At 39.7% G+C, this 14,516-nt stretch overlaps 1 protein-coding gene across 1 annotated transcript in view; it reads right to left on the bottom strand.

Moving 5' to 3' along the window:
* adam12b (ADAM metallopeptidase domain 12b) overlaps window positions 1–14,516 on the bottom strand; it is an 83,515-nt gene that overhangs the window by 4,995 nt on the left and 64,004 nt on the right. Inside the window, exons 13-21 of the mRNA XM_053332847.1 lie at window positions 13,855–13,944; window positions 12,171–12,366; window positions 11,957–12,065; window positions 11,258–11,456; window positions 8,298–8,375; window positions 6,352–6,460; window positions 5,794–5,980; window positions 5,085–5,193; window positions 1,843–2,094 (exon numbers count right to left, since the gene is read on the bottom strand). Of these exons, the coding sequence (XP_053188822.1) occupies window positions 1,843–2,094; window positions 5,085–5,193; window positions 5,794–5,980; window positions 6,352–6,460; window positions 8,298–8,375; window positions 11,258–11,456; window positions 11,957–12,065; window positions 12,171–12,366; window positions 13,855–13,944 (1,329 nt within the window). The remainder of the gene's footprint in view (window positions 1–1,842; window positions 2,095–5,084; window positions 5,194–5,793; window positions 5,981–6,351; window positions 6,461–8,297; window positions 8,376–11,257; window positions 11,457–11,956; window positions 12,066–12,170; window positions 12,367–13,854; window positions 13,945–14,516) is intronic.

Here is a 14,516-nt window from a genome sequence, read left to right on the forward strand (position 1 = left end):
CTTCATCGCAATAAATGCAGAATTGGCTTTATTCCCCTGGTAACACCTCGACATTAATAGTGTGTGCAGTCCACACAAAGGCACAGATAGCCTGTGAAAAAGTCATAAAAGAAGACAAATTGGCATAGACAGCAGGGGAGGTTGTGCAAAGTATTACAATACGCTTGTAATACACTTTCTATTTAAGGATGGATTGATGCCCTGTATGTCCTTGCTGGCCTGTTATTAAATCTCAACAGAACCCTCTATCCTGTCTCTGACCTACATGTGCCATCTTTACTTGCTCCATCTGTTTCATTACAGCGAAATGAGCTAGTAGATATTAGCAGGTAGCAGGGTTTCATTGTTTTGGCTGGCCTGTGAGCAGCCTATTCATAAAGCAAACACTGGCCTTTCAGCTAAAGTGCTTCTTTTGTTGGCACACATTCATAGCTGTAGTGGTGATATGCTACCATGCTTGATATGGACACAACAAAACCATCCATGGCTGCTTGTGTTGCTAGTTGTTGATGCTGCTCACCTCAATGATTAACCTTGGGAGGCAGAAGAATTGGATCTCCACACGCTTTTCTCTAAATCCTTCACTCTCTGGCTTCACATCTGGGATTATGTTATGCTCTTTATCCAGCAGAGAGAAAGTGTCATATCACAAACCTAATGTCTTCCTCTTTTTTTAAAGCAGCATACATCTGCCAATTTCTCCATTGCACCCTGCTGTGGCTCACAGAGACAACACTCCTCACTGCGCTGGTACACAAACGAATCAGGATTTGGATCAAATGCGAGAGCAGACAGATGGATTTACTATCTCAACTGCATCCAATAGTGCTGGCGCAGCAGAATTCAGTGCCTTAATCAGGAGTTGGGTCACAGGGAAGAAGACGGATTGAAATCTGCAGTCAATATATGAGAAAGGAGGCTGACCGCAGTGCAGAAACACAACAAGTTCCTGAATCAACACTTTGGTACAACCTTTAAATAGACTATACAGATAGCTGTATAAGTTTTAGACCATTAGGTACAGTTTGCATAAATTGTACACTTACATAGTCCATTTTAAACACTGCCTACATTTTTGATTGATATGCTACCTTTCACCCCATGCTATTGGTTTTGGTTAAATTAATTACAGTATGGAATTCATAAGACTAGACATAGGTTATATATCACAGTGAGCATTTCCCCTGCTTTTTTATCATTTAAGTTACATTACTACCAAGAGGTAATGCAGGGTGAGCAGTAAATTACTTGAAAACTCTTTCATTGGTGTGTTCAACAATAGTGGGATGAAATGGATAAAAGCAAATTATTTTCAAATGTTTGTGTTTGTTCTCTGTCTCAGACTTTGAGTTTGAATTCTTGACAACATTTGAATTCTTGACACAGTTCATGAATGCAATGTGTTTAGCAGCTCACTCATATTGCAGGTGTCCTTAGATGCACTATCAAGAAAGAGTTTTCCAAATAGTTACTCCCAGCTTCATAAATATGCAATGAGAAACCAACCAAAGAAACAAAATGGTAACTTTAGTTTGCAAGTTTCAAGTCTTGGCAGGTTTATTTTCACACTTTTTTCAAATGAAATGAAATTGATGGTTGCACTGAATATAGAAGATCAATGTAGAAACCTAAGGTATGGTGTAAAAAATGGTCAGGAGTAATGTACTGTACGGTGAAGTGTGCATAACTTGAATTTAATGGCCTACGCTACAACACGCGACAACTGCAAGAATGGTCCATTAAAGCTGCGATCTACAATATATGACACAGTAAAAGCTACAAACTTGAGTCAAAACAAGTCATATTACAACAGAATGTGTAGTAAAAAAAAAGCAAACAAACCTGGTCTATTCTGTACGACGACTGCTGGCGTGGCAGACTGAGAAAATGTGGCACTCTTGGTGGTGAGAGGGAGGTGTGGGCAGGCAGGAGCCTTTGATGGGCTGGAAGAGGGGGCAGGGTGGGCTGGCCAACACTCAGGGACACTGGCATGGGCTGACTGATGTGCAGGGGCTGGTAGAGGGGCAGTCTGCGCAGGCTGTGAGAGTGGAAGTTGTGGGGGGGTAGAAGAGGCTCGGCGCTCAGGAGAGACGGCTGAAAAAAGGAGAGAAAGTTGTTTTCAGTCATTTCAGTTATGTGTTATGCCACTATTACTCAGGCCTTTTTAAAAACAGGTGCTATTATTAACATTAACGATGGCTCTGTTCGAAGCAGCTGTCCCAGTAAGTCAAGAAAGTGTGACAGTGAGCCAGCATGAACAATATCAGGTCCCCGAAACAAAACACCTAAATGGAATTTAGCCGTCATTAATTTTAATCATTTACATTTTTTCCTACTTACTTTTCCTTCTGTGACATGTAAAAATGTGTTACATGATGGGAAACTATTTTAATGATGTGATGATGATTTGTTTGAGATATTTATTAAGCAAAAATGCCAAATACTCTGGTTCCAGCTTGTCAAGCGTAAAGAATTTCCGACTTTTCTTTGTTTTGTATGATCGTTAATAGAGTCGTTTTTGGTTCTAGACTTCACATAGTCAGATGAAGCAAGTTGAAGTGGAGGTTTTCATAAGTCCAGTAGCGACCAGAGCGAGGACTCCATCAGAGTGAACATTATTGCACTGTTGTGGATTTCGGCTTTGTGTTTCAATAGTTATAATGCCTGAGTGAACTGTCTGTTAGTTCTGATCATGCACTGCTTCATAATCATCACAGGCAGGAAAACATTTAGCTTGTTGTAGGTGAACTGTAAAGTGCAGAAAAAGTATGGCTGCTCTTTTCTATTGACAACTGCCGCTCAGTAATTCAGTGTTGGTCTTCTTTGTTTGGGTCTCTTTGGACTGATCGCATTTTTTGAAGCATCTTCTTCTTACTTACAAAGTGGGTTCAGGTAGATTGTACACTGGACCATTTTGGACCTGTGAAGACCTCTAATTTAAAGGGGTGAAACAACCACATTATGACATCTTATGATGTGGTTGTGGACCGCCAAGCTTCTGTAGGTTTCTATTATTACTCTTGTTGTTATGCTTCTCTGTGTGTCTCTCCTTTCTCCCCCTCCTTCTTTCTCTCTCAACCTGACTAGTCAAGGCACATGGCTGCACACCTGGAGCCTGGTACTGTTCAAGGTTTTTTCCTCTTAAAGGGGAGTGTTTCCTGGCCACTTTCATCAATTGCTGCTCATGGGGGAAATGGTAGGTCTCTGTAAATTAAAGAGGACAATCTAGACCTGGGGGGTATTCCAGGTAGGAGGTTCAACAAACCCTGAATCTAACCCTGACCTCTGAGTTGACTTACTCTGAGATGGGAAACTCTGAGTATCCGGTTCCAGCTGATCTGAATTAGTTCAATCAACTCTGAGTATGTTCACCTTGAGTTTGGCGCGTGCACAACCACTATAAAAAGCCATCATCAATGGAGCCCCGATACCTTGATTCACCATGGCAACTACTGAGAAATCAAGCTTGAGTTACGTCACCTCACTGTAACTGGAGCTCCCCCTGCAGGCCTGTGTCGAATATGATCATATATTTCACAAAAAGTAACACAGCTGCAGACGCTAAGGTACGGAGACCGTAAAGGGACATGGGGAAATAAAAATAATTAAATGTTTCTGGTGCACACAACATACTTTCTCGTGAGCACAAGGAACTTTTCTCGTGAGCACGAGAAAGTATCTGGTTAGCACATAAAAAACCTAATTCAGAAAAGTAAGGCACATTTTGCTGGGCTATGATTGTACCTCGCTTTGATTTTATTCATAGTTGACGTAGGCTATTAAACAAAGTAAATATTAATTCAGTGGTTATTTCAACATGCAGTAATTTAAACCCCCAACAGAAGGCTGTTTAACACATATGTCCTCTCATCTAATATCCTGCTTAGTAGATTAACAGTCATTGATTTTAAGACTAAAATGTGACAATGTGTACCACAAAATACTTCCTAAAAATAAGATCAACAAGAAGGCAGATATGGCCAGAGAATGTTAAGAAATGATTGAGTGTAATGAAAAGTGATACCGTTCTAACAGATATTCATCTCGAAATGAAAGCACCTCCAATTGAGCCCTGAATACATCTCCCGACATAAGGCACTGCAAATTAATTCTGCCTCGATATCTATCAGATTGCGAAGAAACGGACCATCCATGTCTGGCGGCTTACTTCAGGTCGGAGGAGACAGGTAGAAACTCAGAGTTTCTTAAATAAAACCTGCCAGTGAGCAGGTTATGTTCACAGAGTCAGTTACCATGGTGACTGACTCAGAGTTTCAGTTACCTCTCTTTCTGGAACGGATAACACAGAGTTTCCCTCATCTCAGGGTTAACTTACTCTGAGTATTCCATATAACCTGCTTTCTGGAATACCCCCCTGCTCTATGTGGAAAGTGCCCTGATGCAACTTCTGTTGTGATTTGGTGCTATATAAATAAAACAGACTAGACTGAACAATGACTAGATTAATTGGAAAACAATCACCAGATTGATTAATAATGAAAATAATCATAAGTTGCAATTGTAGAGATCATTTTTGGACATTTGGAGTTGTGTAGGCATAAAAAAACCAAAAACCTCTACTTCAGCCATGAAGCTCTCATTAGTGTAAAATAGTTGATGTCAGAGTCAGTTGTAACACTGGAAAACAACATTATTAGATATGATAATCTAATCCCCAGCCTGAATCAATCTACTCAAAAATCTTTTTTTAACAGGGCTCAAATAACAACATCCTGAGTCTCATTTAAATGGTGCAATCTCTCAATTAAAGTTTCTCTCTCTCAACAATAGCAACTTAATTAATATTTCTCTGAGGGAGATATAGTGAGGCTGAATCAATTACCCGGCTTGCCGTCATCTTGTTTTGTTAACAAGCCTGCAGGCATGACAAATCTAAAGTGAGGCTCAGTTGCAGGTTAGCGAATGGATCTAATAGAGTATGATTACAAAAGAAATCTAATCTGATTGGCCGTGACCGAGAGAAGAACACAAACACGTGTGCAGCTAACATATGGTTCTATATGAACTAATGGGAACAGTATACACACGCTGTTTAATAGATGTAGTAACAGCAAGTGACTCACCTTATAAAGGTTGGCTCCAGAGGGTTTGGGTGGAGGCTTGCGCTGTGGTGTGGGTCTGTACATGGACTGAATCCTGATGGGGCTGATTGGCCTGCTGGCCTCCACAGATCTATACACACAACAGAATTGTTTGAAAAAAAAACAACAAAAAAAACATTTCAGTTGTATTTAGACTAATTTTTAAACTTATTTTTGTTTATTACTGGAAACTTAATTTTCCACGTTGAATTGTATGCTTGCCTGTATTTGTATTTTTTATATGTAGAGCACTGAACATGGATTGACTGACTGACTGACTGACTGACTGACTGATTGGTCCTTAGGTAACTTTTTTATTTACGTGTGGATCATGAATTTTACATAAGCATTACATTTGGCTGTTAAGAAATCATTGCAGTCTGGTTATTTCTGAATCTATCAACTCATTAACAGTGGAACAAAAACATTTTTCTACACAACAGGGATTATTTTAGCTGCCAAATGTTATTTAGACTCATTTATACCCACGAGCACCCAAGCTAAACATTGATTAAATTAAACATCGAACAAAGATAGTAGAGCCAAACTATGAGGTATTACTTGAAAACGTTTCACATGAAAGGTTTATACAAGAATTAAAATAATATAACAATGTTATTTTCACAAAATTCCCCAGGGTGTTTTTCTGAAGACTAAGCAGCCTGTCTTGTTTTATGGTAAAACACGTCACCTGAGTTTCTCCAGGGTGCTCTTCTTATTGGTGAAGAGGAGGCGCAGCAGAGTCTTCCTCTTCAGAAAGATGATTGCAGTGGCTACCAGAAGGCTGACCAGGGTAACCAGGATCGCCACAGTAATGACCACACTGTCAGCTGATGCCATATATGACAACACGCACATTAATACACACACACGCACATCTACAGCACAAAACAATGACAGGACATATACGCAAAGACCGTTACAGCTAGGCCACGGTCAGCAACACTGTTTGACATTCACATTGCACTGCTAATTTCTGCTCTTCACACTGAGGACTAAAAATCATTTTCTTCCCCTTTCACAACCAGAGACAGTGCAGTATAATGTATTGCCATGTGGTAGGGGAGTTGTGCTGTTTGAGGAAAGTTTTACTTGAGTCCAAACTACACATCAATCCAATACTGGCTCTGCAAGAAAGAGATGTACAAGGTGCAGCTGGTGCAGCTTCGTGTTGCTGGTTATTTGTGATTTAGTGCTGTTGTCTGTCTGTCTAGATGAGTGAGGAGGGAAATTAAATCGTCCACACTACCTGCCAGTCTCATTGGCCCGCTGTCAATACTTCCTCCAAAGCCTGCTTTCTCACATAATGGAGGCGCCCAGTGTGCTTCACAATGGCAGTTCTTCTTGTTGTTGCACACCTGCAAACAAGCAAGCAAGTTTTGCTGTAAATTACATCGAATATCATTGATTCTACACTTGCTCTTTTCTTTTCTCCTTCATCTAATAGTATCAAAAAAATAAAAATAAACCACTCTCATTGAATTCTCTTAATGCTCACTCTCAAGTGTTTTCAATATGAAAGGCTGTGTATGTGTGTATATGTGTGCTCTAACAGTCATAATAGATTAAACATGTGTATGGGAGAGTCCATCCCGCAAAGCGTCGGGTTTCCAGTGCAGGAGTTTGATCCAGGAGGATTCCCTGGCGAGGTAACGCAGTCCAGCTGTCAGTTGGAGGGAGGAGAGAGGTTCAGGGGGAGTCTTGCAGCTGTGGGGGATTTACATTTAGCACAGACGTACAGTCAAGTGCCTTCCCTGCCTCCAGGCTGTGGACAATCCTTTGTGTCGAGTGATGGGGTTAAGAGGCACTTGGGGGTCTCAGTGGGAGGTATGATATGGGGTAGCTTTATGTGTTTGTGAAGGGAAATGTTACTCTAACACAATATGGGCAATACAATCATAATGCATCTATCTCTCATGTCAAATTAACACAAAATAGAATAAACATCATAATAATGTGAAATGTGAGTATTCACCTATTTCTTTAAAATCCTGTTGAGCTGAAGATGCAAATTAAAAAAACAAGTATGCAGAGATAGGTTACACTCAGTGTATGCTCATTTGTAAATGCAACAAATAATATCAATATGTCTGATAATACGTAATATCAAGCACACCCTGATCAGGCTGCATCATCAATTTGTCATATTCCTAAATTTGTCAAAAACACGTCACCACACATTTTTTGATACATTAAGTATAGAAAAGCTAAAATGTGCTTTTCACCTGTTTAATAAGCAACACATATAGATGCAAATGTTACATGCCTTGTATGATAAAGTGAGTTGACTTGTAGGCAAACAATATTCTTGACTCTCACAGTAAGTGTGTTTCTACTTTTCTAGTACTGTGCAGCGTTTGAGAAAACAGCAGACAAATTGATTGGCTGGATATTTCTGCAGGATGCAAGATGCAGTACAAATCCACACTTTACAGGAAGTCAATTTTCTATATTTCCAATTCTGTAGCAAACAATTTTAAAGGGGATTTATTGCTGTTTTATTGTATTTAGGCATGTTTTTATTTGCTGTTGAGCATAACATTGTTTTATTGATATCTTAAATTTGGTTCAGGTTTGTTTAAATGGTCACAAGATATAAGAAAAAGCTGAAGGAATATACAATTTTAGGACCAAAGCTTTTTTTTGTCATTCATTGTATATAATCTCCATACAATGAAGATCAGAGTAAGCTAATCTATCCCCTGGTGGAGTGTTTGATTCACGGAAAAGAACAATGAAGTAAATAAAACATAAAACCTTCCTTTTCACCCACCACCCACATTTCTTGGCAGGAAGTATTGCTTTTATACTATAATGGGACAACAGCTGGGGTCTCCCCCTGTAGTGCTGCACTGTATCTTCACTCCCTGTACAGTCAAAAGATGATGGACAACATATTAAGTGGACCATAAATGATGCTTTTAAATGGGATTGATTTAACCTCAGTGGGATGATGAAGATTGATTGTACAGAAAAGGAGCAGCTGTCATTACTCACAGGCTGCACTGTAAATACGCTGTTGCTCTGCTATTGTGTCCAATTATAGGGCAGTGAGACCGTATTCATACTGTTCAGCTGGTCAAAAAGTCACTAAATAGATGAATACGGAGTCCTCACAGGGTGGTTATGCTGCTACACAGGTTATAGTCCATAATTTAACACAAAATATTGAGCTAATAGGCACTTTGCACTCACCCCACGTCCATTGCACTTTCCAGAGCACTCATGCACACCAAACACACTGACGTTCTGGCACTGTCGATTCAGGCAAACCTATAAAGAGAAAAGCATTACTGAGCATTTTTAAGAGGCAATTGGAGAGCCAATGAGGATGAACATAAGAATTACTACTAAAAGAAAAAGCTGTGAACAGATTGCAGCTCTACAGCACATTTGGGTCGCATCTTGTCTTTCCTCCCATAAAGTAACAGGTGCATGACTGATGCCTGCTGTATATTGCCATACTATTTTAGCAGAGTGCAGTTCTGTTTACATCTGTTACCACTAATTTTAATAATGAATTTAATAAAAATACCAATAGTAATTCTTAAGAAGTTGAAAAGTTTTATTAAGAACCAAAGTGGTGTTTGGTGGATATATACACAAAGTTTAACAGTTTCTGCACTCCAGTAGCACCACAGATATTATACTGTATATTTAGGGACACACCCATTATTGCATTTCAGGGGGGGGGGACACACAGGCCATGATTTTCTGTGTGTCCTCCAGGGCAAACAAAATCCTCTGCCTGGAAAAAGCCAGCTGCTGCTTTCATGTAAAATCATGCCTGCTTTAGACAAAAGCAGTTTTGAGCTCTTATCCTCAGATGAGAGCGAAGTGAGTCATATGCTGCCAGCTTAATTACCTGATTGGCATATACAATAAAAACCCCTTTTTTCTTGTGACAAAGAATCACCTTGAGGCCAACCAAATTTTCAGATACGGTATAGAGCTTGCATATGTTTGAGACTAAAATCATGATGTCCAAAGAGTTCAAATGGGTACAAAGGCCTTTTAGCACCAAGGTCAAGTCAGGTCCTTGAATCCAAAAGGACTCATGAGGACTTTTACTACTGTGAGACCCTGTAGCTTGGTTCCCCATTCTGACACAGTGAGCCAAGTTTTTAAGTTAAATCCTCAGCTGCAGTTTCTTTTTCAAAGATGAGATGAGATGAGATGAGAAAACACTGTATCTTGAACAATGTCAAATAGCATCACTATTACAGGAACTGGTGTGAACTGGTGTGAAAGCATATATGAGACTGGATGCATTGTCTAATGCATCCAGCTCAAGAGTAGTTATTTTATTCCAACAAGGGTTAGTGTGTGAAAACATCTTGCTTGATAGTAAAAAGAGAGAATACAGAGGCCTGAGGACACGGCAAATAAGAGCAATGCTACTGAGGTTTATTGCAGACAAATTGACACCCAAGGTTTGTACAGATGCTGCAGAGCTGCTTTAAAAATAACCTTACCTATTTATTTATTGATATGAAGCAGCAGAGAAAGTTAGTGACACTTCCCATATGAGATCCATATCATATTCATTTGGATTCCATTAATGTAGGACTGAGGACAGGCTTTAAAATCTCATCTGAAGTGACTTGTAAGGAGGCTGCAGCTCATACTATGTTAAGTGGCGTCTTGCTTGGCATGAAAAAGGCCCTGACATCACTAGTATGGTTGAAACTTGGTGTGGTGCATAGTGGTAGAAAAATTGAGACGCACACCTAATAAAATGACTGGTTGCCACAGGGCTCTTGTCCAATAGCAAGCATGATGTGCACATATGGATCGCTGGAGCTCCTGAACCCTTGAACCATGCATAATATTATGGGAGTTGGTCCAGGAAGTGGGAATGGGAGTCAACCATTACTGCCTCTCCTTTTGAGCCTTCCTCACAGACTAGCTGCTCTCATTGGTTAGAGTATCCTTGTTTGAGCAATGACAGTCGGTGCTGTTTCTCCTACAGGCTAAAGATCAAATCTGAAATCTGACAAAACACAGAGGCAACAATATCCTCTCAGGCACTCAAGAGTTAACCTTTTCTTTAGGAAGTGCAACCTCCATCTCAGCCTCAGCTTCGTACTGCTATAAATATTTCATACTGAACTACAGTATTTGCTCAAAGCCCACCAGCTCTACGATTACAGTCCCAGAACAACACACTGTCACGGCTGTCAGCCTTTTGGGGCGTATGGGGGACAAATAATACAGCATCCTGTGGTTCAAAAATGGTATATGAAGAAAATGTTGATGACTATTGACCTCGGGCTTGTATGGCAGCATATGAGGAAAAAAAATTGTTCAGCTTCTTGTTATAATGAGAAATTTTTCTCATTTGTCTGGTAGACAACACAGCACAAACAGGTACTGAGCCCTGTAACTGAGAAACACAGATTGATCAACTCATAATTATGTATAGGTGCATGGAACAACAGGAGAGCAGCCACATTAAAACATCCTGCCACATAGATCACCCACGTTATATGATTTATCAATCATGATATATGATTGCTGTAGGTCAAAGGTTCTGAAAGCGGTGTCCGTGGAGGTCACCAGCAAAAAGGAGATTATTTTACTTTCACTATGATTTCATCAATAAGTAACACAATGACAGAATGTATGGCTATTTTCATCATGGGTTTCTTACACTTTCTATGATAAAACCTAAAAGCAAAAATCTTATTAGATGGGGGACCTTGGGACAAAATATTATCAAATGGGGGTCCATGGTCTAGTTTTTGTCAGTTTAGGGGTGAACATGTTTAAGAATCGATGCTCTAAGCTACAGTGTGAAATAAGCATGAAATGAAAGTTATTAAAAACATAAAAAACAACAGTTCTCTAGCCAATGTAGGCTAAAATATTGTCTGTTGTGACTGGATCTTTTTCTTGTTATAACAACTTATGAACTTATCATGAGAAAAGTTTGTTTTAATGAGATAATTGTATCATATAATGTAATAATCTAAAGTGATATGTTGTTACAAGCAAAGTATTGTTAAAACAGAATTATTTAGCATCTTAAAACACCAAAAAAGGATAATCTTAAAATCAGAAAAGTTGACTGTTGTACTTATCACATGTGATTTGTTTATGAACACCAGACCTACAGTGCATTCAGTGTTTTTACAATTAAATAATATACTCACCATGCTGTCTCCACACTTTGTACCAGCCAGAACCAGTCCAGGGTCAGGCATGTCATCACCCAGGTAAACATGTGTTCCCCGACACAGAATACGCCCTCCTTCTTGAAGTGGGATGTTGGTCTCAATGGAAACAGCATTTGTTCCGATCACTGGTCGGTTAGCTCCTCCCTGGCACTGAATTTTACCACACTTTGCATCCCTGCACACAACATACACACACAAACAGAAACAAAGATATAGACATGCATAAGAAAACACAAAGTAAGACACTTAATTAACAAAGTCTTAAACATAAAGGCCTGTCAATCTCAAGTAAGACAAAAAAAAGATAAGTAACCATAGAGACAGATGAAAGACTGCGAAGTGAGAGCTGCAGTGCTTCAGTCCTCCGGTCATTAAAGCAATTACATCAATTAACAAAGAGCTTGATTACCGAATTCACCCAAAGGGAGAAGATCTTTAGAACAATTAGCTGACAAGAATAGCATGAAATGATCCATGAATACTTTCGTAGACCGTAATTAGCTGCTATCTATTCAAATTACATTCATCACACATGTAAACTTTTGTTTGAAGATCACATGTCAGATTCCATGACGTAATGATGATTGCTAATGACACCACTTAAGCTAATCAGTTCTGTTTTGCACAGTAATTTCTCTGTACCTCTAACGCACCAGTACAGCTGCAGAGTCTTACCTCGAATCACATTTGGCAAAGGAGCCTTTGGAATCCTTCCCACAATTCCCGTACGGATCCCCTGCAGAGTTGACTCGCTGAAAGCAGATCCCAGGGGCAGGCTTGGCTCCTACACACAAAGACAAACAAGAAAAATACAAAAATCAAACATTACCGAAATGAAGAGTGGGATTCCCTTATTGATTCATAGTCTAAATAGCAGCCACTGAAATACCTGGCCCCCACAGGGTGATGCATTGCTGCTCATGAGTCTGACAGATGCCGTTGTAGCAGTAGCCGTCCACGTTGTGGCATGCGTGTCCATCATGCAGATAAACGTTGGCCGGGCAGTGAGGGTTGGCACCAGTACAGAACTCAGGCAGGTCGCAGGAGTTACCGGACTCTCGACACAGGGTGCCAGCTGGTTTGAGCTGTTAAAGAAAGCACATGAGCCCTTTTCAGACATGGAATCTACAACATTTCTTTATGGCTTTTGGGGGTTTATAAATGCTCCGTTATGACTCTATTCAAACATGATAGGGCTGTTACAAACAGAGCTGCAAAGCTTAAACCATGTTTGCCAACTGGTGTAAAGTTGATTTTTCAGGTGAAATCTCAATTAATGACCCCTGCTTCACACTAATTGGTCCCATACTAATATTTTTCATCCTTCTGCTGTATTAATATAGTCCAGCAGAGCCCATACAGTGATTTTTGAGACTTGAGGTACGTTTTTAGGTTGATTCTACTATAATTGTAATATAATAAATAAAATAATATTAATATAATAATAATAATTATCTCATGATATGTGCAATGAAAGGCTTTTACTGAGTATTCATATCAGAAGCACTGGGAATGGATGAAAGTTAATTATAAATCAATTCAAATGTGGTTTTCTGTTATTTTTACTCTTTTGCTCTCCTCTGTGATGGTAAAACAAGAAGAAAAACAATCTGTGAGAACAGATTTTTATAGACTGATGTGACGTGAGAAGAATCTTTCATATAATTTTGTGGTAATTTTTTCTCCTTGTGAAAAAATTAAATGACAAAGTGAATCATCATCTCTTAAGATAATGATTCAAAACTACTACAGTATTTCTTGCATATTTAACCTCACTGTGCTGTGGCCTTTGAATTAATGTGACAGCAATCATTTTAGATGTCCACTGTGTTAAGGTAACACCACAAGGTGGTTACAATGTGAACGGGGGGCTTATTCAAATATGAGACCGACATGTAGAATTACCAGCTCATTTGCGTGTCCGAAAGGGGCAACACACACACACACACACACACACACACACACACACACACACACACACACACACACACACACACACACACACAAAGGAAAGGACTCATTTGCCTTAAACCTGGGGTCTGTGCAGATACATGTTTAAAGGACACAATGAGTGAACTCAGAGCTTTTAATCATCTTCAACAAATGTTCCTTTTCAAAGAAAAGGGCACACATCTGAGATAGGAAAAACATTCCCCTGTCAAAGCAAAAACCATTAATAACTCAGTGGAAGCACATTTTATACAATTCGACTTATCTAAGAACTTACCCTCAATCCAAACCGACATGTCTATTCTTTAAACATACAAAGTCTGAATGAACTGACCTGAGATATTAAATGATATACAAGGACAAACTATTATGAGTCACTCTATAACTACCATAAATAATTAATTATAGGTGTCAGAAAGTTTTTGGGCTTTACACTTGAGTTTGGAAATGAAAAGCTTCAATTTCAGCAGGGTAAAGTTTTGTAATGTTCCTCCGAGGAGCAGAGAAAAATACAATTTCCAACCTTTTTCAGCTATGACAATGACAGAAGGTTGTTTAAATTGAGGAAGGATGTCTAAGAGTGTGTGAAGAGAGAAGATGTCAGCCTACATCTTAAGTCTTACCCTGCAGTCTTCACAGCACTGTCCGTGGGCGCACACAGCATCTCCCTTGAGAGTACATGTGGTGGCGTTACAGCATGGATTCATACATTCCTAGGAGAAGTGAAAAGAAAACAAGATAGTTAACAACATGTGGACCTGATCTCCGCTCTGGAGACCCTCTCTCAGCTGGCCCTGTCAGATCAAGACCTCCAGTTCAGGAGAGCACACTTCCTGTCCGGGGATTCCCGCCCCGGCTCAACCTGACCTAGAGATCCTTGGAACCACATTCACACAGGCTCATATGTTCTGGATTTGGGGAAATCTTGTGTATAGAGCAGTGTGTTTAGGTCAACAAAGTGAGGCAAGAGAGCAAAAAACATGACTCGGGTCCAACAGTTGGGAGGGTGTGTGTAAAGATCTTCAACGTGATTAGATGTGGACATGTGGCTCGTCCGACTATTAGGGTATTGTGGGCAGTGAGATTTGAAAGTCCTTGAGACTGCAAAGATTGCAGCATTTCACCATGATTATACGATCAGTTGGCTGCTGGCAGCTGCGAATAAGTTGATATGGGAGTTATGCTAAAAGACTTTAGGGAGGTGTTGAGATGATCTTTTATTGGATGCTAAACCCCATCAGTTTTGTTTTCCAAGTAGAGTCACACATTGCACTATTGCACAGAA

Source organism: Scomber japonicus, chromosome 14 (assembly GCF_027409825.1).
Source record: "Scomber japonicus isolate fScoJap1 chromosome 14, fScoJap1.pri, whole genome shotgun sequence".
NCBI lineage: Eukaryota > Metazoa > Chordata > Actinopteri > Scombriformes > Scombridae > Scomber > Scomber japonicus.